General features: G+C 41.7%; 1 protein-coding gene across 1 annotated transcript in view; it reads right to left on the bottom strand.

The window, feature by feature from the left end:
- Jazf1 (JAZF zinc finger 1) overlaps positions 1-27,765 on the bottom strand; it is a 334,196-nt gene that overhangs the window by 38,351 nt on the left and 268,080 nt on the right. Inside the window, exon 3 of the mRNA XM_076835844.1 lies at positions 9,774-9,970. Within this exon, the coding sequence (XP_076691959.1) occupies positions 9,774-9,970 (197 nt within the window). The remainder of the gene's footprint in view (positions 1-9,773; positions 9,971-27,765) is intronic.

Here is a 27,765-nt window from a genome sequence, read left to right on the forward strand (position 1 = left end):
TAACCATCTAAGAGGATGGGGAACTGTTCTAGACACAGGGTCATGATTGTGTCCCAAAAACATCTTTCCAAATTGCCTGCCTGGCATCTGTCCCCATGATTGCCAGTGCATTGGAGTTCAGTCCAGGTGACACCCAACAGTTGTGCCTACAGGAAGAAATCCCTTTTCATTGGGAAAGACAAGACCAGAGTCTTCCATTCCTGAATTTAAGATTCTATGCAACTGTTTTCAACATTAAGATTTTTTTTTTTTCCCCACCGACACAGGGTCTCCCTATGGTGTAAAGCTGGCCTTCAATCTTGGGCTCAAATGATCCTCTTGCCTCAGGCTCCCAAGTAGCTGGGGATTACAGATGTGTGTCACCACACCTACCTGATGAGAATCCTAACTACGCAGCAAACATTAGAGAGCTCAAACTATGTCACATGGAAAGCACCATATTCACCATTTTCCAAAGAGAAACCTGTCTTATTCTTTTTTTCTTGTTATTCAAAAATTTTGGTAACGTTAAAATATGCATCTACTTAAAAACTATAACTCCACCGAGACTCAGATGGGAAGGAAACATCTTTAGCAGTAGACAGTGGCCGGGATGGACCAGCTACTTCATTCAACTTCTCTGAAAGTGACCTATAACCACTCGACACACCTTGGACACCTAAAAAAAAAACCCCAAAAACTTAATAACTGAGTACCAGGAAAAAAAAATGCAGTGCGTCGTGGTATTAGCAAATGTCAAATTCATATAGCAGTCTGTCCCCCAACCAACTTCAGTTTCTCATGAGTGATTTTATGTGTGTGTTTTCATACCAAATACAGCCAGAATTGTGTGGTTTAAAAAAAAAACAACATATCCAGCAGAGTATGAAATACATCTTTGATCTGATAAGATCGACTCAACTTATTATATAAATTAATGTCAGGACCCAGTTTTCCAAGGAGGAACTATGTAAGTTTGTTAGCAAGGTGCTAAAAGTGCACAACCAGAAACCTTTCGTCCCTGGCACCAGAAAGTTTCCAGCAATCTAAGTTTCCCCTTCCTGTCAAATACCACCTCCTTTTTTAGTGCATTTCCAAGAAGTCTGAGCAAAGTTGTGTGACAGGAGTGATGAGATTCTGTACCTTGATTGTCTTTTGAGCAAAACCAAATTAGCTTAAAGCTTTCTCATTTTTTTTTTTTTTTTCCTTTTTCAGATTCTTTCTCTAATGCTGTGCAGCTGGGTGTGCCTGGGGATCATTTTATTGTTAAAACTGGAGCCACATGGAAAAGACATTAAAATAAGTTTGCTGCCGTGATACCCACAAAGATGAAAGGGCTTCTCTGGTTTTAATGCGCTGTGTTTTTCGACAGTTGGGACCGGGTGGGCGGGGGGGGGGAGGAGAAAAGGGCTCTTGGAAGCATACGCACTTGGCAGGTCTGCAAATCCGTCAGGTGTTAACTCTGCACCACCTTCACATCAGAGGTGCATGGAAGCACTGAGGCTGTCTGTTTATTCGTGTTTTCAATAGAATCCACACTATTTTCCAGGTTCCAAGATGTCGCTCTCTCTAGCACTCAGATTTCAGTTTTGGGTCTTGCTTCCAAAGGAAAATTATTGGGAAGTGTGTATTGATGGAAGCTGGCATAGGAGTGAGCTCTGGACCTTGGCTTAAAAAGATGGCATTCTTCCTTGGAGTAAGAGGTGTCAGCAGCACAGTGTTAACACGTGCCCTTTAAAACAACTTTATCTTGGGATCTTTCTCGATCTTTTTTTGGCCAGTGTACAGACCCCTGCTGTGACCTGCCCCCCCCCCCACAAAAAAAAAAAAAAAACCCAAGCAAATAAGATCTAGGGCCAAAACTTTGATTAACTGTATTTCCAGAGGCAGGTGAAATATGGCTGTAAAGAACTTCAGGATGTCTAGTTGGAATTCTTAAGAGTGAACATATTTTTATTGGAATGATTAAATAATAACACAGGACTAGTGCGAATAAAATTTAGGTTTATAATCAAATGTAAATGGTTAGGTATGGTAGCATCACTTTGCACAGAAAAGCACTGTTAAAATGGTAGGCCTTGGGGCTGGGGCTGTAGCTCAGTGGTTGAGCACTTGCCTTGTATACATGAGGCACTGGGTTCTGGGTTCGATCCGCAGCACCACATACAAAAATAAATATAAAATAAAGATTTTTTTTTTTTTTTTAAATGGTAGGCCTCAAAAATCTTCTAGCCAGGCATGGTGTCAAAGGCCTTTAATCCCAGCAGCTCGGGAGGCTGAGACAGAAGGATCGCCAGTTCAAAGCCAGCCTCAGCAAAAGTGAGGTGCTAAGTAACTCAGTGAGACCCTGTCTCTAAATAAAATACAAAACAGGGTTGTGGATGTGAATCAGTGGTCAAGTGCCCCCAAGTTCAATTTCCTGTAACTCCCTGCCCTCTCTGAAAAAAAAAATTCTATTACAAGTTAAGTTAGGGACACTTTCTGGTTAGCACAGAGATTAAACCAGATAATAAATCGCCATGCTGTGCTAGTTTCAGAGGATTGCTTAACATGGGGGGAAACCTGAACCTTTCCGCTTTCTTTCTCGTAAAATCCTCAGCGTAATGAACTACTCTTTATCTCATGGCAAACAAAATAATTTTGACATGGGAATCCCTGGGTGCTATAATGTTCTATGAAACACTGAGTCATTAATGAATTCGTCACTGTGTTGTAAGACAGTTGGGCACCTAGCTCTGATTGTTTCCCCTTTCCTGCCTTCCCTCTTCTCTCTCTCTTGCCTTATTTAATATGGATTATAATTATTTACCCATGCTACTGGGTAAATAATTAGTGTTCCTAAGTAAATCCTTAGTGTTCCTAAGCTAAGAAGAGAATCGATTCTGCTTACTGTCTTTCTTCAATGGAGAGGAAATTCCAGAGATTTTCATACTTAAACTATAACATACATTTACTTCCTTTGTTTATAGCAAGTAGCAGGAAAAGCTATTTACTAGTTCAGCTTCAAGTGGAAGTTGTAGAGTCCTGTTCCTTAATTTTGCCGAGGTCACCACTTTTTGCTGAGCTAACATTCATCTATGGTGAAACACACAGCTCTTAAATGTATAATTTGGAGAGCCTGAATATTCGTGCAGCCAGTATACCAGTTGAGATACAGAATTTACCTATCACTCCACAAAGTTCTCTGTCTATGTCACACTCCCCAATCCCCAGGCAACCACTGATGTGACGTCTATCACCACAGACGGGGATGCCTATTCCTGAATATTCCATATACTCTGTCTTGCTCTCTTTTTGCTCAGCTTGTTTTTGAGATTCCTGTGGGTGTGCACAGTGTGTGTGTATGAGAGTATTTGTTCGTCGTTTTTACCTGAGGAGAGACTCCTGCACAGTTTGGGGCTACTGTGAATAAAGCTGCTGTGTTCATCCTTGTGTCATTTGAGGACATATGTTATCATTTCTCTTGGGTAAATGCCTAGAGTGGGACCACCAAGTCAATACCACTCGATTTTGCAGCCCTGCAGAAGCTGTGATGACCTCTGTCGGTCTTGCCCTCCTCAGTTACGTAGAGGGACAATGACATCTGCTGGCCTCTCTCCTTGGAGCATTCTCTACTCTTCTTGGAAAGGATGGCAGGGATGTGCAGACATGCTATGGTCAAAACTTAACTGGTCTTAAAGACCTTGAGATACCTTTATATGGCATCTTGGTATGACCTCAGTATGGATCATAGCAATGAGTTGTCCATCTCTTTCACAGGTTAAAGGGAATTTGAAATTAAAGTGGGTGCAGCGAGGGGCCCTTCCTTCCACGCTGTGGTAGCTGGGCCTGTGTGGGCACATCCTTCAATGGAAGGGGACAGGGCGTGCAGGTGTGCAAATCTGCTAGAAACACCCAGAGTTTCCATCCTGAGCACTTTGAATTCCTACAGTTAACGGGGTTATTGCTGCCTTTACTAAAACAGGACATAAAGCAATCTATAAACTGGCTAAGTCTTAACTTCTACCACCTTTGGTCATGAAGTAGTTAATACATAGTGCCACTCCCCAATTCCATTTTAAAACAGAGTTGTCTTTTCAGTGTTAGATTTTAAGACTTCTTTTCTCTACTAATTAGGCCCTTATCAGATACATGGTTTTACAAATATCTTCTCCTATTTTATGGTTTGTCTTCTCAATTTTTAGATAGTATCTTTTAAAAAACAAAGTTTTTAGGTGTTTGTTTCAGTAATGGGGATTGAACCCAGGGCCTCACACATGCTAGGCAAGCTTTTTACCATGAGCTACATACCCAGCCCATTATGTTTCATAAGACAAGGTATCACTAAGTTGCCCAGGCTGGCCTCAAATTTGTGACCCTCCTTCCTTAGCTTCTGGAATCACTGGGATTACAGGTGTGTGCTACTTCTCCTGACAAAGTTTTTAGTTTTGATGAAGCCTAAATTGTTCCTTTTTCTTTGGTCCCACAAACTCTTTAGATGCAATGTCAGCATCTGTTCTGAAAAGGAGAGGATAAGGCCTTCTTTCCCCTGCAATGTGCCCATGGCTAGAGCAGGTCTTTAGCAGATACCACCTGCAACACGCATTCCCAGAATCGGCCTTCTCAAAAGTCTGTGCAGACAAAAAATAAACATGTATAAGCAGTCCCAGCCAGGGCTGGTGAAATACTGTCTGCCCAAAAGAGCAGGATTCAGTTAAGAGCAAAAAATATCTTCTTTCATGAGTGTGTATAATACTTCAAGAAGTCCTCACTAGCTGGTCATGGTGGCTCATGCCTGTAATCCCAGTAGCTCAGGAGCCTGAATCCTGTAGTCCCAGTGGCCCAAGACCCCAAGGCACGAGGATTGCAAGTTCAAGGCCAGCCTCAGCAACTTAGCAAGGACCTAAAGAACATAACGAGATCCTATCTCAAAAATGATAACTAAAAAGGGATAAGGATGTGATTCAGTGGTTAAGTATCCCTGGGTTCAATCCCAAGTACCAAAAAAACAAACAAAAAAAGAAGTCCTCACTAGTCTTGAAAGCAGCAGCCATGGCCACCACTCACAGCCAGTAGGAAGCAGAGTAGCTCTGCTTGAGCTGATGTCCCTTCTGAACTGGAGGCTCAAGTACAGAGGATGTTAAGAAGTTGTTTCCAGACGTGTCCTCAATCATTAACCTCACTCTGGGGCAGACATGGCTGCCCCTGCACAGTTGAGGAAACTAAGGCTTAGAAGGGTCCAGGCCATCTGTCTGCCAAATAGCAGAACTAGACTTGTCTGAGGTCACTTTACCTCCATGCTCCCAGAGCTCTGAATGTCCACCTGGAACACTCAAGATTTACATACCACCTTTTATCAACCCATTAAGGTCTGCTCACTAATACTCTAAGCTGATACTCCATAGTGATCATGGGCTATGAAACTGTCCAAGTCACTTTCTCTCCAGTATCACCTTATTCCAACTTCTTTGGCACTTACATTTGCATTAAATGATGTAAGACATTTCTTGAACCTTATAGCAGCACGGAAACAGCATAGAGAGAATAACCCTGTGTGCACCTCTACCATGTCTCACTGATCATTGGTGCAGGTGACGGTCCCGTGTGTACACATCACGTCTGCTCTCTCTCCTACATGTGCTTAACCTGCACCTGCTAAGGGATACTAATGTTAACCCACAAGGGCTAGGCTTCATGCTTTTCTGCATCCCTGATACCTGGTACAATGCCTTGTAACAAAACTGATTCTCAATAAATTATGTAGAGTGAACAGATCCTGATGCTGGGAAATACCCGAAAACTGGGAGAGTTGTTTAATTGAGTCTCAACTACTTTGTCTTTAAAGTGGTAATGAGGCTTGCCCTGTGTCCCATTGAGTGTTTACAATGATCAGAAGACATGGTGAAGGAGAACACTTTTGCACACTATAACGTGTTATAAAGAAATAATCTAGTATTATTTATTATTACCACAGATCACCATTGATTTAATTCTTTTCTTCAAGTCGAGAAAACATTTTTTGAGGGAAGGCGTCTTATAACTGGTAGTGGTACAGAGTAGTAATAAAATGCATGAGACGCTTTCCTGGTTGGAGCAGTGAGAAGAGGCTAAACACAGAAGACGCTGGGCAAGCAGAATAAGTTGAAAGACTAGGCTAGGCTAAAGGTCTTGTTAGCCAATCTAGAAAGTAGATAAAGGACAACACAGAGAACAAGGTAGTGCATAAAGACACAAGCAGACACACCAAAGGTCAGGAAGGGGTCTGTAGTGACCCGAATCCAAGGCGAGAAGGACATCAGCACGTGTAGGCATTCTCCAGCTACAAGACACAGCATTTATACGAAAAGGGAAATGCAAATCAAGACTGTACCCTTTTTAATTTTTTAGTTTTTGTAGTTGCAGATAGACAGAATGCCTTTATTTTATTTGTTATGCAGTGCTAAGGATCGAACTCAGTGCCTCACATGTGCTAGGCAAGTGCTTTGCCACCAAGCCACGACCCAGTCCCAAGACTGTGCCCTTAATAGGAAGATTTTAGGAAATGTTTCCTAGGCGCCATCCTGACATTCAACTCTTTAGGGCAGAACCTGTTAGAAATACCGAACTACAGCCTCAGGAGTCTGTAAGTAGATCACAATGAGAAATCAAAAAACGTGTTGATCCCAAGAATACCTAAGAAATATTTTTAAAAAAATCTAGAATGAAGCTAAGCCCTACCTTCTGCTACTTTCTGCCTTCCTATCTTATAAAAGAAGTTTCCTACAAGGTAACTGTGTCTTCTGACCCAGGGTTGCACCTTGAATATGGAACTTGGAAGAGTGAATTTAGGAGGCAGAAATGTGAAATATTATTTATAACCTGGCAAAGAAAGTGACTGGAACCACATTAGTCAAGCCAAATAAGCTGATCTCTGTAACTACAGGTAAAATAACATTCTGAACATTGAAAAATGTACACAATCAAAACTGTACATGGTAGGGGTTTAAGAAACCATTTCCTCTGCTAATTTTTGATGTTTACATGGAATGTTCCTCAAGCAGCAAATAACTTACCAATGATCTTGACAGACCAAAAATGATACATCTGTACCACAACATAAATTAATCCTCCCAGTGGGAAATTGCTAAAATAGTAAGGTGTCATAAAGATTTCTTTGCGTCTGAAGGAAAGGAAATGATTCCATTTCTTCCAAACATTCTTACGTGAAAAATAATAAACTCTCACTTTAAAGTGTCTTTCTTTTCATGGGGTTCTGAGGTGTCCGTAACTAATTGGGGCAGTCCTGTTTATCTGGTGCTGGACATGAGTCAGTCCACATTACCTCAGGTAGGAAACACATTCAGTTTGAGACTCCCCCCAACCCCATTCATATCCATATGAACCAATACTACAGAAAAACACAGAAAAGAGGATCGCAGCAACACGTTGAGCTCTCAAAACCTTCTTCTCTTTCACTCCTTAGATTTTCACAAGAAATGTTACCCAAAGATCCCGGAAAGTCATTCTTCACAAAATAAAATGTATGAATACTGGATTTATACACATGCAATTTACATTTTGCACCTACACAAAACTCTCTATAATGGGTATAATTGGTGGGTAACACAACTGTCCATGGCTGGAACAAATACCAAAGATGATTAATTTATAAAGGGAAAAGGTTTATTTTGGTTTGTGGTTTCAGTCCATGATCAGGTGGCCCAACTGCTTTCAGGACCTGGGTGGCGGGGCAGCCCAACACTGTGGGGACTATGGCATAGCGAAACCATTCACCTCAGGGCAGGAGGCCAGAGAGAAAGAGGAAGAGATGGAGATCCCTGGATCCTTCTGTGTGGGCACACCCCCATGACCTAAAGTGTCCCACTAGACCCCACCTCTTCAGGTTTCCGCCACCTCCTGAGAGTGCCAAGCTGGCAACTGAGCCTCGAACACCTGAGCCTTGGGGGGCCACTAATGCCATTTGTAAAGGAAAGCGTTGGTTTGTGAGAGGGGGCTCAGATCACTCTGCTTCCCACACCTATCCTATCTTTAAAATGCTCAGTCTTAATTGAATATAGGGTACCTCAACCTTGAACCCTGAGTGCCCCGTAGAAAAAAGAGGTCCCCCAATAAGAGCATCTAAATTTGGGGAACTTAGTAAATTCCCCCTCTTTGGATCTGAAATGTTCCCCAAAGGCTTTGTGCTGAAGACTTGTCGCCAGCCTGTGGCGCTATTGGGAGGTGGTGGGGTCTTTAGAAGGTGGGATCTACTGGAAGGAAGTGAGGTCACTGGGGTATGCCTTTGAAGGGGATACTGGAACTCTGAACCCTCCTCCCTCTCTCTTCCCAACCTCCATGAGGTAGCAGCTCTGCTTGCCCATGTGCTCCCCACCAGGTTCTCCCTTACCCCAGGCCCAAGTGATGGGGCTTAGCAACCACAGACTGAAACCTCTGGAACCGAGAGTCAAAATTAAATTTTCCTTTTTTAGTTGATTTCCCTCAGGTATTTTGTCATAGCATCAGAAAGTTGACAAACTCACTCCCCTTAAGAGAATAACAGTGTATATTAAAGCCCAGCATTAAAGAAACTTGCTTAAATTTGCTTAATATCTTCCCAAACTTATGAGGAAATCCTAATATTTTGTGCAATTAACATTTTAAAACACATTTTGAGAAATATTAATGTGGTCACCTCCTTGATGGGAGATGGATAAGAAATACATAAACTGTAAGAGAAAACCATTGATGAGGTGATGCTAAGGAGATGGTGTGATTGTCAGTGGCTTATTTTAGAGTCAACTGGAATCTCTAATAAGACCCATGATGCGCTAGGCCCTGCTACCTCCTCTACCACCTCCTATACCCTGGCCTCTGGGCCTGCTCTTGGCCCTGCCAGGCTTCTCCCCACCACACAGCCTTTGCATAAGGCAACCCTCTTGGTTAGCATCTTCTTCTTTCCCTCCTTATGTATTTGAGTCCCATTTACCTTTCCAGGGAAGCTTCTCTCTGGAGGCACTCATGGTGACAATGTTATATATTTGTTTTTATTCAATTAATAGCTTTTGTTTTTATTCAATTATATTCCTACTTGGAGAAGGGAAATCATTGTCTGCCTCTCAGGACAAAGAAGAGGGACCTTCCCAGCCTCTTCCACCATCTTTATGCACTTCTGCTGGGAAGAACCAGCAACTTCATAGCTATGAATGGGGAAGAACAACTCAGTGTGCTTAGCTCAGGGGAAGTTTGGGAAATAAGTGGAATTCAGGTCTAAGCTCCATCCTGTAGTTCAGTCTTATGCACCGAGATGATATTTTCATCTTTGATGCCAACTCTCGCTTTAATTTTTAATCACTTCCACCTTTGGGAGGCTGCCAATATCCTCCACGAGGTATAAGACAGAGAGCAGCCCCTCTGCTCCTACTGCGGCTCTGTGTCTGGACATTCTAAATGTAGTTTAATTCCTAATCACTTTCTAATAAAAAAAAAAAAAAATGCAAAAACAGGGAGATGGTATAAGGAACCTCCACGAACCCATCACTCGGCTTCAACAGTAACCAACACGTGGCTATCTGGGTTCATGTAGTACTTCACCCGACTAAAGCAAACCCAAGACATCAACCACTTTACCCACGTGTAATGGTAAGGCCTTAAAAAGATCTATGAAGTCCTGATCACATGCATATTAATCATCTATAAACATTTCTTCAATAATAGATCAAATGAAGCCATACATTCTGTAGAGGCCAGAAAAGAATCAAAGTAGTCATCAGGTCTGAGACACCCTGCGTCCCCAGCCCCCAGGGCATCTGTCCCTGAGGCAGGGCCAAGCCACTCACCTGTCGGAGTGCTGCTGCGGAATGAAGAGGAGGGGGTGATGGGTGGGGTCACGGGGGGAGTAAGGCTTCCGCTGCTGTGGCGTGGCGGGGTGGACACATTCCCTCGGGACACGGAGCTGGACAGGGTCAGTGAGAGCTTCGGCTGAATCTTCTTCTTCAGAGACTCCTGCTCTCGGCGGGCAGCATCCGTCATGAATCTGAAACAACAACAGAGGGTAACTAAGGCAGCCATCTACGGAGCAGGAGGATGCATGATGGTCAACTGAGTTTGACAAATTCTTGGCTCTGGGACAGGAGCTGGGCCACAGGTCAGTCCCCATCTCAAAGTCTAGCAGCTTCCTTGATCCTATGCAATGGAATCTTGCAGTCTATTTCATGCTCCTCAGAGTCGGGGGTCAGGCAAATCTTCCTTGCCAGGAAACTTCCACACATAGGTTAGACCCGTACCCACCACAATGCCTTTCATTCCAAGATCTCCTCTTGCTCAGAAGGTCCTCTTTCTCCACCCACAGGGACCCATCCTCGAGCCCCCCACCACCCCTGATGGAGCCCTTCCTTTCTCTGCAGGCTGGCAGTGCTGACTCTCATACCTCTTAACATATTTGGCCTCATGAAAACTCTGATTCTTTTTTGTATTACTCCAGATTCTCATATTGCTACTTGAATTTAATTTTTTTTTCCTTGGCTACTTGCAGTCTTGCAAGTAGCTATGATGGCCAGATGGCTATGATGGCCAGACTCTAGTCCCTACAGTTGACCCATCATACTGGGTAAACACCTGCAGAATGACCACATAAATCTCCCTAAGCAGATTCAAAAGGAGGGGACATGAGCAGTGGGAGAGGACCTCCACCAAAAGCCAGCTTATCTTCTGATTTTCTTACCCGAAAGGGAAAGGCCAAACAAATATTTGAAAAAATATTCAACATCTTGAACAATTAGGGAAATTCAAATCAAAACTACATTGAGATTTCATCATGTTTCAGTTAGAATGGCAGCCATCATGAGTACCAAACAATTAAATGCTGGAGAGGACGTGGAGGAAAAGAAATATGTTTACGCTGTTGGTGGAATTGTAAATTAGAAGCACTACTATGGAAATCAGTATGAAGGATCCTCAAGGATGAAGACTGGAACCACCATATAACCCAGTCCTACCACTCCTCAGTATTTATCCAGAAGAATTAGAATCAGCACGCCTTAGCGACACATGTATACCCATGTTTATAGCAGCATGATGCACAATAGCCAAACTACGGAAGCGGCCAAGGTGTCAACCAGGGGGTAAATGGATAAAGAAAATGTGGTCAATATACATCACAGAATTTTATTCAGCCATAAATAAGAATGAAATTATGTCATTTTCAGAAAAATGGATGGAACTTGAGAACATTACGTTAAGTGAAATAAGCCAAACTCACAAAATCAAGGGTCATACATTTTCTCATATGTGAAAACTAGAGGGCAAAAAGGAAAATAAAGGTGGGGTGGGGTGGGGGTGGGGCTGTCTCACGAAAATCGAAGGGAGATTAGTAGAGAAAAGGGACCAGACAGTGGGAGGAGGGAAGGGAAATGGAAAATCCTGGGAAGTGATCATGGCTATATTATATTGTTATATTGTGTGCATGGACACATATGTAACAACAAATACCACCATTATATACAACTGTAATGCACCAATCAAAAATATGGGGGAAATAAGGAAAGGGAAAGGCTAAATTTCCTCCTAGTTTCACTTTGGAAATTTCTGAGGTATTCTTCCAAAACTTGTCTCATTAGTAATATTCAAACTTTGTGCTTTTCTCCCTGTATAATCCAATGTTTCATAAGCTCACGTAACATGAGAGGAAAAACAATCTACAATAGTATCTCTTACCTAAAGAGCATACATCTGTCTGTGTTATTGGCAGGCAGACTTTGTCAGCTGCCTTTTTGAACACTCTGATGGAAAGCACAGTGAACAGGGTATCTGAAAGCATTCAGGATTACCTTTAGCAAACACCTGTGCCCACCTAGGCTGAGAGGCCAAACCCTACCCTCTTTATTCTTCCCTGTGTTCCTCCAGCTTCAATTGTGTCTTGCTAGTTCAGTACAATTCATTGTTAACTCATTCCATTGCACTTAATCATGGTGTTTTACACAATCCACTTTACATTCTGCTTACAAAATTCTTTAGTATTTTTTCTTCACTACACTATGAAGTTTTGGAAGTCAACAGATAGCTTTTAGGCCTAGTGAAAGCTTAGAGTCAATTAAACACCCAATGAAACAACAGTAATATTGTTACAGTGTCTTAAAATTCCTACTTTTATACTTGGAGCACGGATGGCACACTTCTTGAATGGCTCCTGCAACACAATCCAGATATATAAACTGGATTTTATATGTTGAACTGAACTGTAATAAAGCTACATGCATTGCCTTGAGCTCTTGGATTTTGTGCTACAAGATGTTGATGATTTAAAAAGAAAAAAGGACTGTCGATGCAAAGGAATTCGAATTGTTTGCACCTGGTAACCAGGTAGGTACTCATTTATTTTCCGAGGCAAAATTGGTTCTCTAACTTTTAAATCGTTTTTTACCCTTCTCATAAACCTCTACTCAAAATATAGACTCAGAAAAACAAGTAACTAGTGCTTTCTTTTATTATTTTCAGCAGAACTGCTAACTAGTAGGTGCTGTGCTTCTCAAATGGAGTTACACAGTGTGCCTGGGAGTGGGCAAGACCATAGGATAAACACACTGCTTGTACCAGGAAGACCCATTGTCCTCAGTGGTAGGTAAGTCAAACCACTTTATCAAATAGCAAAATAAACAGGCTACAGGGGTTGGAAAAAAATTCACATTTTGCACTTTAGTTAAAAGCACGGTAATTGGAGTCAGACAGACCAGGATTTAAACCCTGGCTGCCTTATTTACTATGTGATTTGAGGTAAGTTGATAAACCTTTCTAAACCTCAGCTTCATTCTCTGTCTAATGAGAATACAAAGATATTGGACTAGAATTGTTTCAGATTTTGGAATCTGCATAGACTCCAAATGCAGAGACTTTGCCAGTTGGGCATAGGTAATCCCCAAATCTGAAGATTAGGTTGTTGATTTTTGAACATTTTGGATCAGGGATGCTCAAGCTGCAATAGTTGTAGGTAAGTAATCTTTTCTGCAGGAGAATTTGATCTTCTAGGTTAACACTGGCAGCACACTAAGATGGTATGTCAACGATGCTACTAGGTGACACTAACTTATGTGATAAAGATGACTCCTTCGTGGGCTGGGTACAACTAGACATGACCTGTACATACCTGATAGACAGGTATCCCAATTTGGGTTTCCTGAAACTGCTATCGTAGAACTGGGCACCTCACTTTTTTGCTGAGGATTGTGATCCTTCTATCTTAGCCTCTTGCTTATGGAATTTTATAAGAGCTTTGCCTCTTGTCGGGTGGGGCCTCTTATGCCAGGACAGCCCCCACCCCTGCCTCTCTGCATTGGAACAGATGGATGCTGCCCTGTTGTGGCTCTGTCCTCTGTCCTTCTGAATGGACCCAGAACCCTCTGTGGTCCCTGGTCATCTTGTGAGCCTTAAGAAGACAACCCGTGGGTGGACAGGGCAATAACAGTGCCCACTCAGGAAGATAGTTGTGTAGATTAAACACAGCAACTTGCTGGCCACAGTAAGTGTCTCGAAAATTAGAAGCTGTTCCTGTTCTGCAAAGCACTGCAGTATGGTTGTGTTTACATTTTGTCTACCTTGCTCAACTCCCAATTTCTTGAGGATGCACAGCCCGTCTATGGATATGAATGCACCTGGGTTGTGCCTCATGTCGAGCAGAAATCCTGTCTTCAGAGTGTTTGACTGGGAATAGGCCCAGAGAGCACGTATCTAATGTCAGAGACTCTTGCCAAAATAAATGAGAGTCGGTCTCCACATCTTCTCTTGGGTTAAAAGTATCTGTAACTCATGCTTCTTATTTTAAAATAAACACTTTCCTAGAGCTTGGATATAACACAACCATAAACAACCATAACCCTCACATACACACCCCCCACCACCTTCACCCCCATGTGTGTTTGGTCAGCTACGCATGGCAGTTTGTCTATGGCTTCTATTTTTCTAGGAGCCTTCTAGAAGCAAGAACGAGGCACCCATGTTAAAAGCATTAAACATGAAACACGCTCAGAAAGCGCTACGCCAGCCCTTCTCTCCTGCAGCCCTCTTTCCCTCACTCCCTACTGGATTGTGGCTGCGAACTTGGCCACACAACCGTAAATCATGGCCACCCTGCCACCCTAAGATCCACAGCTGCAGTTTATTCCCAGTGACAAAACAGATGGATGCCACACCAACTTCACAGTTGCCCTGGGTGAAACAGGCTCGAGCTGCCCCTGGGCAGTTGGCCATCTCTTCCTCTTCCCCCGTTCCCTGTGACCTTTTAAAGACTTATTAAAACTCTAAAAATTTTAAGCAATGTCCCACCCATACAGCTATTTGACAAAGGTGGGCAGATTCCCGATGGCAAGGAAATCATCTGGGGAGTTTATAGAGAAGCCGAAACAGCAGGGTAAAAGTTGTGGCTGGAGCCAAGAACCGAAGACTGAGTAGCCCAGCGCTGGCCAGGAACCCAGACCAAATCATTTCCCATCTCCAAGATGGCTGCACTCTGACACACCCTTGCGGGACCACAGCCCAGGTCTTTCCATCACCGGGGCTGGAAATGTTCTCCTGGCATTCTCATGGCCACAGGGGAACTCAGGCTTAGGGAGTCATGGCGTTGGTCAGACGCACCTCCTCAGTGGGCTTTGGCTTCAAGAGTGAGGCCCTCTGTAGTCACAGCTGGTGTGAGGTTTTGCAGCAGGAAGAAATCTTGGTTAAGTCGGATCACTCAGTCTGATCCCCTCATCTGTCATAGAAAACTGCTAACTGGGGTGGTGACCCATTCAAGGTCACGGTGTTGGAGAGAGTGTTGGTATCAGAGCCCCATTAGGCCTCCGGACTCTGAATGTAACACTCTTGAGAAAACCCCTGTGCTTCTTTGTGCTTTAAATTTATGCAATGGTTTTCAAAATTGAGGGGTGTGAGGAACTGAAGATTTTGGGGTCTGGGGAAGTGCAGGGAGAATCACTCTGGGGATTTACATGCTGCAAGTGGAGAGGCGCATGGTAGGAAACCCAGGAAGCCCATCCTTGAGATGTCTGCCAAGTTTTGTTGCGCAGATCCTTGGGTTTGCAGTCCCAGCGGGCTGCATTCTGGGTAAGGCTGGTTGTGCCCACCTCCCCAGATTCTCTGACCATGTGAATTATTAGATGGAACCTGCTCCTACTGGTTCCTGAGAGCCAACCACTTAATTCTTAGGAGTAAGCCAACTGTTAAACGGCCATTAATAAAAGTTATATAAACTTTTGATTAAAGCAAATATATCGAAACAAAGATATTTAACTCAATGCTCATCAATTCTTAGTTTTTTTTTTTTTACCGAGATAATTTACATTAGTATTGTATACTTTAGGTAGGTAGAATGACTATATAACTGTATGCCACTGCTCTGTGTTCAGTGACACCATGTTGGTAGCTTGAAACTGGTCATGGTGAAAGTGTTTATGCCATGGAAACAGGCAAATATCACCTGTTAAATATTGGCCAATACATCTTGTGGTTATTATTATTTTAATGTGTAAGGGGAAGCATTTGGATCAGGCTCCCAGCCTACTCACTAAAGGAACTAATCAGGGAAGGGATAGGAATAGATAAGAAAGGCCCTTTCTTCCCACCACCCTACAGGGTGGTAGTGCACATCTGTAGTGCTAGCAACTCAGGAAGACAACGCAGCAAGATTGCAAGTTTGAGGCCAGCCTGGGCAACTTAGCAAGACCTTGTCTCAAAGTTAAAAATAAAATGGGGGCTGGGGTTGTAACTCAGTAATAAAGTGCTTGCCTAGCACATGTGAAACACTGGGTTTGATCCTCAGCACCACATAAGTAAGTAAAATAAAAGTATTGTGTCCATCTACAACTAAGAAAAAAATTAAAAATAAATAACAATGGACTGGGGATATAGTTCATTGGTAGAGTGCTCCAGGGTTCAATCCAAAAATTTATAATTGGATTTATGACTTATATTTTAAAACATTTAAAAATATATTATGGAATGCATGTATGCAATTGAATCTATGCATTTACACGTACAGTTTAAAGAATAAAGTGAAATCCATATATCTGCCATCTAACTTATGGAAAAAAAAAAACACTGCTAGAACTTCTGAAGCTTCTTGCATGAAAATTTTTCTTCCTAGAGAAATATTACCCAGATATAATTATGGTCGATTTTTCAGGGGTTTTCCTTCTAACATTATTTTTCTACACATAGAGAAAATTGAATGTTTCTTAAAGAAGAAAAAAAAAAGTCACTGGAGACTTCATTCACTGTTGACTAACAGCCTGGAAATCTGCGGTGAGGCAAAGCAATGTTTTCATTTTGAAACTGAAACTGCCATAAGATTAATTTTAACTTTCCTACAAATCAGAAATGCCTAAGTGACTTTAATTTAATATGGTCATTTGTAGTAATATTTGTTATTGCTAAGGGAAGTACATATTCCTTAAGTAAATTTTCAAGACTCCATTATAAATCTTTTAAATCCTTAGACCACAATGCTCATTCAGTCTGTCATGTTAAACGTGGAAACATGAATATAACACCACAGGGGGAAATGTCAGCTGCCGGTCCAGGGAGACCAGTTTCAACCACAAACTCAGGAAATTTACAGTATTTGCTGGAACCTGGGCAGAGACTCCACTGCCACCTCCCTCAATGTCCAAAACACCTGAGTCTGTGTTCTGCTGGGGAAATGGCAGTAGATCTCGGTGGCACTGGAGAACCGAGAAGCAGAAGTGACCAGGTGAAAACTTCATCTCTCTTGGAAAAATGTAAAAAGAATCCAAATTCTGAGATGTGTGGTGTGGAAGATTATGATGCGACTCTGGAGAAGCATTGTGGTCCAGAGGTCTGAGCTGTGTGTTGTCAGGAGGCTTTTTCTGGGGCAAAGAAATGGGGGGAGGGGCTTATGGAAGTCATGACATTGAGGAGTTTTGGTTTTGGGGGTAGATGGAATGTATCACTGCTATGGATCTTCTCAGTGCCAACACTGAATGATTTCAGCAATAGCATAGAGCAAAGTTCTTCCAACTTTTTTAACCTCATCACATCATCCTAAGTGTAGCATGAGGCTCAGGGGTATAGTACTTGCCTAGGATTGCCTGGGTTTGATCCCAAGTACTGCAACAAAGAAAATAACAAAGCAATGGATTTCATATTGTGACTCACTATACACATAACTAAACTTGCAACCTGGAGTTTGAAATCTCTAAAGCTCTGAAAATTGAGAAATTTCAAATAAGTTCGGTACCAAAGCTCATTGGAAGACAAACCCTGACCTGAATTACTGGAAGGTTAATTACATACTTTTATCATATTTGGAGTCAATATTCATATGCTTTACTGCATAAATATTAATGTGCTTGATTTTTTGAAGCTGCCTCCTACCTGCTGGGATTATTATGTAATGTAATATATAGTGTTTGCATTATAATTACCTTTATGAAGTTTTAAACATTATGAAATAAAGAAACATGTCCAGATTCAAGGATAAATTGTTTTTAAATATCTGAAATAAAAATTTCATGAAACCATCTTTACTACATGGCATATACTCTGATTCTACCACCAAGCTACATCCCCAGTCTTCTAAAATTTTTGTTTTGACACAGGGTCTTTCTAAGTTGCTCAGGCTGGCCTTGAACCAGTCCTCTAGCCTCAGCATCCTGAGTCACTGGGATTACAAGTATGTGCCACTATGCCCGGCTGTAACTGCTTCTTGAATCTGCCTAAGATTGTAGAAATAGTTTGATAAATTTCTGAACCCGAGTCGGGTGACTCCTTGCTTTCAGAATCTGCAAAATTCATATAATGGCATTCTGTATCCTATCTAGCTCAGAAGCAGCCAATTGTTGGTATAAAGAAGCACCCAGAAGATTTCTTAGTATTTCTTGAAGTTTCTAGTGTAGCAAATCAGAGGGTGAGCTTTGGAGCTCGATTATCTAGATTCTAATCACTGATCTATGCTCTCTAGCTGTGTGACTCTGGGAAAATTACCTAGCTTCTCTGTATTTCAGTTTTCTCACCTGTAAATGGTGACAATAATAGGGTCTAGCTGATAGGATGGTATGAAGGTTAAATGAATTAATACATGAAAAACATTTGGAAAAAGGCCTGATGTGCTTGACGAGTGTCAGGTTGCTGGTTCATAATGGGCAAACAACACCTACTCTGGAAATCTTAATTCACAAATCTTTCATCTCTGACATCCACACCAATTTGCCTATTTCTCAGCTGAGGTACTAAGTACTAGGATAAAGAGTGCCTTTGCAAGTTCTGCAGATTCTGAAAGCAAAGAACAACCCAATAGATTCTGTAGACATTTATTCAACTCCTGCTGTAATCACAGGCAGATTCAAGAAGCAGTTATAGCCAGATGTGGGGGCATGCACATGTAATCCAGACTATGGGAGACTGAGCAGGAGGATCACAGGTTCAAGGCCAGCCCTGGTCACTTCGCAAGATCCTGTCCTAAAATAAAAAATAAAAAGGACCAGGATGTATCAGTGGTAAAGCATTTGCCTAGCATGTAAGAAGCCCTAGGTTCAATCCCCAATACCACAAAAAATAAGAAGCAGCAATTATAGTAGCTAGAATCCAAAGAGACAGCTCCTCTCATTAAACATGACGAGCTAGGGGCTAGCTATAAATCCACACACCTTTTCTTCACTAAAGAACCAAACTGGAGAGGGTTCTATTATCCTAAGAGACCACAGGAAAGCCTTTCAGAAGCTGATGGAAGAAAGTCTTCCAGTCCTGGAGGAGCTGTTCTCGATTGGATATGTGCAAATTGTATAAGACTGCACAGCCAGCCACCAGGCCCTTTGCAGAAAGCTCCCCAGTAATTATGCTTCATTATGTTCCAAAGCTTTGTTCCGCCTTTTCAATGGCCCTTTGGGTTTTGCCATTTTTCAGTGAAAACAAGTTTGTGAAACCCAGAATGCCTTTGAGAAAAGCTACAGGGAGCTGGCAGATAGACCCTGAGATTCCAAACCCTCCCAAACTGGGAGGACTCATCTCTCCAGACCATGAGATTTCTGTCATGACAAGGATGCTGTCTAACCTTTCAGCTAAGAGTCCAACCTGAAGATGGGGTTTTCTTTTCTCTGGCTAGTACACATACAATCCAGGACAAGGATGGATAGAGCCAGGAAATCAGCAAATCAATCCACGGGACCAGAGGCCGTGGGAAATGGCAATGAGAATAACGGGTACATTTCAGCATGCGATCATGTGTGGCCCACATGTCAAGGATCTGGCTGCTGTAGCTCTTGATGTAATGATGGTTTGCAGAATGCACATCTGCTAATAAACTCATGGGCAGGTCTTCTCATTTTAGTAGCAACTTGAATCCACAGTGCAATTGAAGCAGTATTTGGTTAAAACAGCTGGCCAGTAAAACATGACCTTAAAGGCAGTAACCGTCTCTCAGTGCCCCTTCAGGAAGAGAAGGACCTTCTCTTGTGAACTGGAAAACTATCGTCTTTTCAGTAGACAAAGAAAAAATATATATATATGAACCCTCAACGAAAACTCACTTCAGAAAATTTCTAGTAATGTTTCCAAATAATCCTACATTTCACTTCTCATCCCAGAGCTATTTTCGACTTCATGATCTGAGGCCCAGGGGGTAGATTTTGAAGCTTCATAAAACCTTTTGCAGTATCACCAAAACTCACAGCTCCTTTAACATTCTGCTATTAAAATTTTAATGTAAAATAATAAAATGAAAAGCAGCACCAGGAAAAAGCCAGTCCATGTGATCAGATCAGTTTGGCACTTGTGAGAGGTCTCTGTGTGATTTTTACCCGAAATTCACACCCGTTGTGGGTAGAATCTGTGAGGGCCCCAGCCAAGGAGTCAGGATAGGTTCTCAAACACCAAACCAAAGCTGACAGACTTGCTACAGTGAGACACTGGTTTTCTCTTTTTAAATAAGTTTATATCTGATACATGGAGAAAGATTGTTCCTGGTCTTTGCGTAGTTCTAGTCTAATCTGTACAAAATAAATGTGAGGACCAGCCAATCTTATGAATTAGCTACACCTTGTAACTAGGTTTGCTTATAAATGTTCCCTTTAACTTTGGAGACAGAGGACAAAACAGGGTAAAGATAAAATAAGAAGTGATCTTTTCCTTATTCACTATCTTGACAATCATATTTTCATTTTAAAATTTATTTTTGTAGTCCTGGGGATTAAGTCCAGGGCCTCCTGCATGCTAGGCAAGTACCCTTCCAGTAAGCTACATCCTGGGTCCTTCTTTATTTCTTATTCTTTTCTATCTTTACAAGAAGCTACAATTAACTTATATTTCTTATGGTATATTGTAGCTTGGATATTCTAAAAATTCAAAAAAAGTATTTAGTGACATTGACTAGCCAATATTGCCAACTACCATCAACCACCACCAGATTCTCACTAGAAAGAAAAGGCCATTTTAATTAAGATAGAGGAAGAGCATCATTTGGAATAAAAATAATTTTTTTTTTTGGTCAGTGCTGGGGGTCAAACCCAGAACCTTTCACATGCTAAGCACGTGTTCTACCACTGAGCTACATTCCCAACACCTAGAATGATTCTTTCTTGAGGATCCTTTCTGGCTCATTTTTATTGAGATTATAATAACACTAGAACATAAAAAAAAAAGAAATCACTTAAATTTTTTTGATGCAGAGAAACTAAAACATAAAATTTCATTTTGTCATTATTTTATAGTTGTGTCAGGTGTACACTATATCATTTATATCATGGCTTATAATTATTCTCTAGACACAGTATTAAAAATATCCAACTTTTCTATCATTTTGTTAAAAACAGTTCCAAAGAATGTTGACTGAATGGAACTCTCATATTTATTCAGGTGGAATCACTTGAAATGTGCTGGGCAAACTAAAGATGGCCAATACCAGAACATCCAAATTCAATGGCTTCTCCCTTCTGAGGACTGGGAGGAAGGACACCAAGTGTCAAGTGTCCTCCTGCAACTGAAATAGGAAGGAGCAGTGGTGCAGGTGTCTCTGTTCCCTGGCCACATGTCCCGGGCCATTCGCAGGCTGCAGACTAGTGGAAACCACCAAAGATGCGCAGCTGTTCTATGGATGGTGCTTAGGAACAACTATTTTTTTTCGAAAGTAATAATCTTTAAAATGTTTAAAATTTGTTCTTTTTAGTTCTACATGCCAGTAGAATGTATTTTGACATATCATACATGTATGGAGTCTAACTTCCCATTCTGTAGTTGTACATGATGTGGTGATAACATAGAAGTAATGAACACAGAAAGTTATGTCCGACTCATTCTACTGTCTTCCCTATTTCCATCCCCTCTCTCTTCATTACCCTTGGTCTAATCCAATGAACTTCTATTCTCCTCTGCACATCTTATTGTGTGTTAGCATCCACATATCAGAGAGAACATTTAAGCCTTTGGTTTTTTAGGATTGGCTTACTTTACTTAGCATGACCATCTCTAGTTTCATCCATTTACCTCCAAATACCATCATTTCATCTTCTTCATGGATAATATTCCATTATGTATATATGCCACATTTTCTTAATCCATTCATCTGTTGAAGGGCACCTAGTTTGGTTCCACAACTCAGCTACTATGAACTGAGTTGCTATAAACATTGACGTGGCTGCGTTACTGTAGTATGCTGATTTTAAGTCTTTTGGGTATGGACCGAGGAGTGGGCTAACTGGGTCAAATGGTGGTTCCGTTCCAAGTTTTCTGAGGAATCTCCATACTTAAAGCAATAACATCTTTTCCAGAATTTTCGCACTCAAATGAAATTCCATGCACCAAAGCTGAGTAACTGAAATAATAAACAGAATCCCCTCTAATGAAGACAATGATTTCTTTGTGTATTCCCAATGAATACTGGGTATTTTCTTCACAGCTATGGAACAATACAGTCCATCTGATTAATGAAAGCTCTGACTCTGGGTCCAGCATCTACTCCTTTAAGCCACTGGCCAGCATTAATTATCAGTGAAGCAATTAATTTTTATTTACTTTAGCCTGACTAAAGTAAACCACAGTCTTTTTCATCACCAATGCCAAGAATAAAAACCACTTCTAAAAAACGACACCGCAACTCTTGGGCTTGGAAGGAGAGGCTCTCTGGGAAGCCCTCTATCTGCCTTTCCATTCCTCTTCCTTCACTGAATAGCGAGTGACTATGGCTATTTCTTGCACATGGCTTTCATTGCTAATTTGACATCTGTGTAAAAGCCAATGAACAAAACAAGGAAGTTGCATTTTATGGGGTTTTTGTGGTATCAAACTACAAATAGCTTTTGAGTTTTTTCTTTTGCCTCCTCTGAAAATAAATTCAATGACTTGCTGAGGTTTCAGTGTAAACTGCTAATGAGATGATGCATGCCTCTTCCCACAAACTGGAAGAAGTTTAAAGACTGAAGAGAAAAAAAAATTGGATTTAGAATCTCTTGGAGTTTTAGTTCCAGTGCACAGCTGGGAACATAGCCTGGTGGTTGGACTTAGTCTAGAGGCCGAGCTCCTGATTGGATTTACCAAGCGTTTGATCTTGGGTGTATTGTTTACCCTTTCTAGACCTAGGGCCCTCCTTATGGAACAGATAAGCCTAACAACTCAAGGAAGTTACTCTCAGATCTCAAAGGTAAAGACATGAAAAGCATGCGGCCTAATGTATTCTCAGTATGTTAGGGCCACTCAGAATCTTGGCCTTTCCACGGGTGTTGGTCCTATATCGCTTACCCTCACCCAGGAGTTATGAGCAACTATTTAAATATGTAACAGCCATCAGAGTGGATTACTACTGCAGAAGAAGTCATTTTTGGCAGGAAGCTATGTAGTCCACAGAAGGGCTTAGTTAGGTACCTGAGTTTGGGATCAGAAGTCTCCATTTGCAAAGAAAAGTACTTCTGATGTAAGAGCTCAGGTGAGCTCTTCTCGTCTTCTGATAAGACGGGATAGACAATGTTCAATGTTCAGCTACGAAGAAGTGACTTAGTGAATCTAGCAGCAGGGGATAGGGGCAGCAGGTTTCTTATTAGTGAAAAAACGGAGGGGCAGCACAGGAGTATGGGGCTCTCAATGTAAGAGGAGGTCTCAAAGAGGTAGGTTTTGAGCCAGGCATGGTGGCACATGCCTGTAATCCCAGTGCTCAGGAGGCCGAGGCAGGAGGATCACAGGTTTAAGGACAGCCAGGGCAACTTAGTGAGACTCTGTTTCAAAATAAAAAATTATCAAGGGCTGGGGATATAGCTCAGTGGTAGAGTGCCCTGGGTTCAACTCCCACTACTGCAAAAAAAAAAAAAAAAAGGAAGAAAAAAAGAAAAAGGTAGGTTTGTTTATGCACTTACAATGACTCTAGTGCCATTAACAATGCACTCTTCCCTAGAAAACCCTCGATAAGAGATCACAGCACTCTTGCCTCTGCTACTTTGGGATTCAGTCTTAAGAGTTTTCCCCTGAACCATATACCTTGGGTAGCCACTGCAAACCTTCTACTGATATCTCAGCCCAGTCCCAACTCAACTGGTATGTACTTTACCCATTCCCAGAGGATTAGGGAATAAAGATGGTGGACTAAAAACACAATATCAGAGAAATTCTAGTATGCTTAAGACCAGAGCTGGACAATGTGAAGAAAGGATGTTAATCACCCATTCGGCTACCAGCATCTATTCATGGAATGCAATTATAAGGTCAACTGCTCAAATTTATGTTTGCATACATGTAGTCAATTAATGTACAAAGGAGCAGTCAGTAGATTGGCATTGCTTAGGAATAAAGTGTAGTTAATAGCATTGTTTTCTTAAATGGATTAATCTATGTAGGTAGTGAAACATTGTGAGGACAAAGTTCTACGTGTGGGCTCTCATCTGACAATATTCTTATGGGTTTCTCAAAGTTATAGACCTCAAGGTTCATGGGCCTTGGGGGCTGATTATTTTCCAAATATATATATTTTATATGCCAGCCACTACTCTAAATATATATTTTTCTTTTGTTAAAATGTTTTTAGATGAAAGATTATTACATAAAATTCATGGGAGGCCACTGATTTGGGCTAAGCTCCCACACTAGTGGAATCACTAAGTGATTCAACCCAGAAGCGCATTGATTGTGCTAGGCACCACGTAATCTAACTGAACTTTTAAACAGGACAGTTTTCCTAAAAACAGAAGATTCACACACTAATCAGAAAGGGTCCACTTTAGCTGAGCTGGCATGATAAGGAAGTTCCCTTTACTTTAAACCTATAGGGAAAGACTCTGAAATGAATGATCTGCATCTCGTCATGGGAACACTCATTCTGGGTTTTTCCTCTGGCTTTTTTTTTTTTTTTTTGGTGGTACTGGGGATTGAAACCATGGCTACTCAAATACTCTATCGCTGAGCTATATCCCCAGCCCTATTTTAATTTTACTTTGAAACAGGGTTTCCCTGAGCCCCCCAGGCTGGCCTTGGAACTTGTGATCCTCCTGCCTCAGCCTCTCAAGTTGCTGGGATTACAGGCATGCACCACCATGCCTGGCACTCATTCTGTTCTACAGAATGAGATGTTGCCAGATTCTAGAATTGCTAATAGAAGCCAATAAGATCTTTAAACTAAAATCTTTTAAATTTTGCCTTTGGGCAAGAATTCAGTTTCCTCTGTTTCCAGGAAGCTGGCACGTGACAAATGTATTCAGGTATTAGTTATTCGGGTAAGTATACACTTGATCAATTTTTTTTTTTTTTTTTAAATCCAAGAAACATGACCGCCCATGTCTCCTTCCTGCTTAGGAGTTAACCTGGGAAGTCTGAGTGCTAAAAATACTTGGTAAACTGTAAACCACATGAAAATGCTGGGCATGGAGAGGATGCAGGTGTTGATGATGGTGATAATTTAAACATCTTGTTAGAGACAATTTCAAAAACACACAGAGTGAGATCAGTGTGACAAACTGCCATGTTATCAACATCTTGCCAACTTCCTCCCTTCCATCTCCCTTTTGAGATGATGATTGCTGAAAATTCACATATATTTTATCCTGTGTTCACATAATCACTTGAAATATATAAAGGAGGAAGGGAAAAGAAAACAAAGGGGGGAAAAGGGAAAAATTTCAACACAGTCCCCGGGAAATAACTAACAGGTTCAAAACTGAATGAAATGTTTAATAGCTTAACTGCTGGATTGCCCACCCAGGGCTGCCCACACAGCTAAATTACAATACAAATTGCAAAGTTGGAGCACCATCATGCAATCTTCACCATTCAATGATACTGGAGATTTATGAATTTGGAAGATCTGAGCCAAGGGTTCCCAACTCTTTCAGATACTTTAAGTTGGGGCAAAAAAGAATGTCACAAGACTACTATTTAATAATACTCTTAGGTGACTTTGTATTTCACAAGATTCTGTAACTTCCTTACCCCCATATGCTTCTTCCCAGACACAGGCCCCACAAACTGGAAATCAAGGGCTAGTAGGAAGAAAAAAAAATCAGGGTGTTTAAACTTTTCAAGAATGTCACTGTACTTAACTGCTAATGAAGTGTTTCTTGGAGGGGCCTCCAGCTCTTCTGCTGTTTACAAGCAGTGTTCATTTGCATGCCAAAGGCACAGCTAATCATCCTTAGCAAAGGCTGGTTCCCAGAAATGCATGTGCCCCAAGATCCTGTTTATCCTGCTGGTTTATTTAGCAAAGCTTTTCTTCACAGAGTACAGGCTCCCAATTCAGGCCAACCTGATTATCCCAAATCCCCAATTAGTGTAATTAAAGCTTTAATGGATTGCAGCAGGGATATAAACCAAGCAACCCCTTAAAAACCCATTGCTGTGGAGTATGCAGGCCGAGGGCTTCTTGACTAGTTGATGAAGACCCTGGACACCTCTGCACCCAGTACCCAGGCTATTTCTGGAAACCAGGGGGCCTCTTCCATCAGATGCACACATGGAAACCAAGCTGCCTGCCTGCCCCCAAACCCTAAATGTCCACTAAAGCCATGGCATTTTCAGATGGGACACCTCTCAATGCTCCAACAGATGCTAGCCAGGTAGGAACTTCCTCCCTTCTATCATTATGCCCTAGGAAATAAATATCATAAGGAAAATAATCACAAGCAACCCAAGAGAATCTTGTTAGACCCTGTGAAGTCCTCTTGTATTGACCCTGATGCAAAAAACAATTGCTCAGAACCTTTCCAATAACCAAATCCCAAGATCCAGTTTAAATCTACAGTTTTCTTAGGTGTGGTGCAAACTGACCCATCTTAAAACAGTCTTGAGAGCTGTTGAATATGTGGCCCTTAGCCACACAAGGCTTCGAGCACTTGAAATGTGCCTAGTGTGACTACAAAACTCCAAATTTCTAATTTTAATTAATTTAAATAGTCACATGTGGCTAACGTTTGCCATGTTGAATAGCATAGAAACAGAAAATTCCCATAGCCAGAGACTGTTCCTGTTGGGCAGTGCAGTTTCAGACCATAAAGAGAGTTCAACTCAAATATGCTGGGTTTGAAATGGTATGGGACCCCCAGGGGTGTAGACAAGTCAGCAATCTGGATATGGGAGTCAGCCACCCAGAGGAGAAAACCAAAGAGCAAGCAGAGAGGTGAGGGTTAAGAAACTTGGGGGAAATGCCTACATTTTCTCCTACAGCAGGAGAAAGAGGAGTCTCCCAAATTACTGGGGAATAGTCAGAGCTCTTAGCCTTTCTGTTTCAGATTTAGTATCTAATTTCTCCTCTTATGTTTTGGACACAGTATATTCTTTAAACATTGAAGATCTATCTTTTGTATTTAAAAAAGCATGTTTATTCATTTAGTGGTCTTGTGCAAATGTGTTTCCTTTTATTACAGTGTTTGGGTCTTCCAAGAAACTGAGGCAACCTGAAGACCCGCCCTTCAAACCTGGATTCTTTCCATGAAATCAGAAAGGTTTCACACTTGTCACTCAAGGTAACAGGAATGAGTTTTTTGAAGAGATAGGAAAAGGGAAAGGGGATACTTTCAAGGGAGAGACACAATGTGTCTCTCCTTCACTCCAGTTTTATTGGGGATTCCAGAGAAGTTTCCTGAGAATTCCACCCAGGCCCACCTCTTGACTTTTGACTGACAGCTGGGTGACATCAGACTTTCAAGCTCCCACTGTCTTGGCAACTCTAGGTCACCTTGGCCCATGCTGATTGGTTCTAACTTGATTCTTAGCCATATATTCTTACTGATTTTATGGTTAGGAGGAACTATCCTTTTCTCCCAGAGTTTCAAGATCTGGTCACAAAGTCTCCCCCTTCAGGGTGACTTGGATTATTCCTCTTATCAACATTATCTTGGGCCTGCATTTCTCTGGCAGTTAACAGGTAGTTTGCTGAGGAATGTGACATATCCTGTCCACTTAGGCCAGGCAGGGCTGCAGGTAAATTGCTTCTTGGAAAAGAAAGCATGTGGGGGTCAGCACAGTGGGCCCACTTTGTAGAATTATTCTCAGCCTCTTATTCCCACCATCCTCATCTGTCTGTCCCCTAACATTTTCAAAGCACAGAGTTTCTATCTTCCAGCTTGGAGTCGGGGCATGCTGGGTGCAGAAAGAAGCTCATATTCAATTCCACACTGTCCACAAAGCTCCTTAGAGAAGGAGATGCCAACACTGGGCTGATGTAAAACTAACACAGGTTCTGCTGTGAGGGGAATTTTACCAAGCTGGTCACTACACCGCCCCCCACCCCCATTCAGCTGCCTGGGGGATTTTTCATTTCTTACTGTGATACCAAAGCCACCCAGAGGTAAAAGTCTAATCCTTTTCCTCACTGGGAGTAAAAAGTCTGCTCAAGATACTTCTGTACTAACGAATTTTATTCTG

This window comes from Callospermophilus lateralis, chromosome 1, assembly GCF_048772815.1.
Source record: "Callospermophilus lateralis isolate mCalLat2 chromosome 1, mCalLat2.hap1, whole genome shotgun sequence".
Classification (NCBI taxonomy): Eukaryota; Metazoa; Chordata; class Mammalia; order Rodentia; family Sciuridae; genus Callospermophilus; species Callospermophilus lateralis.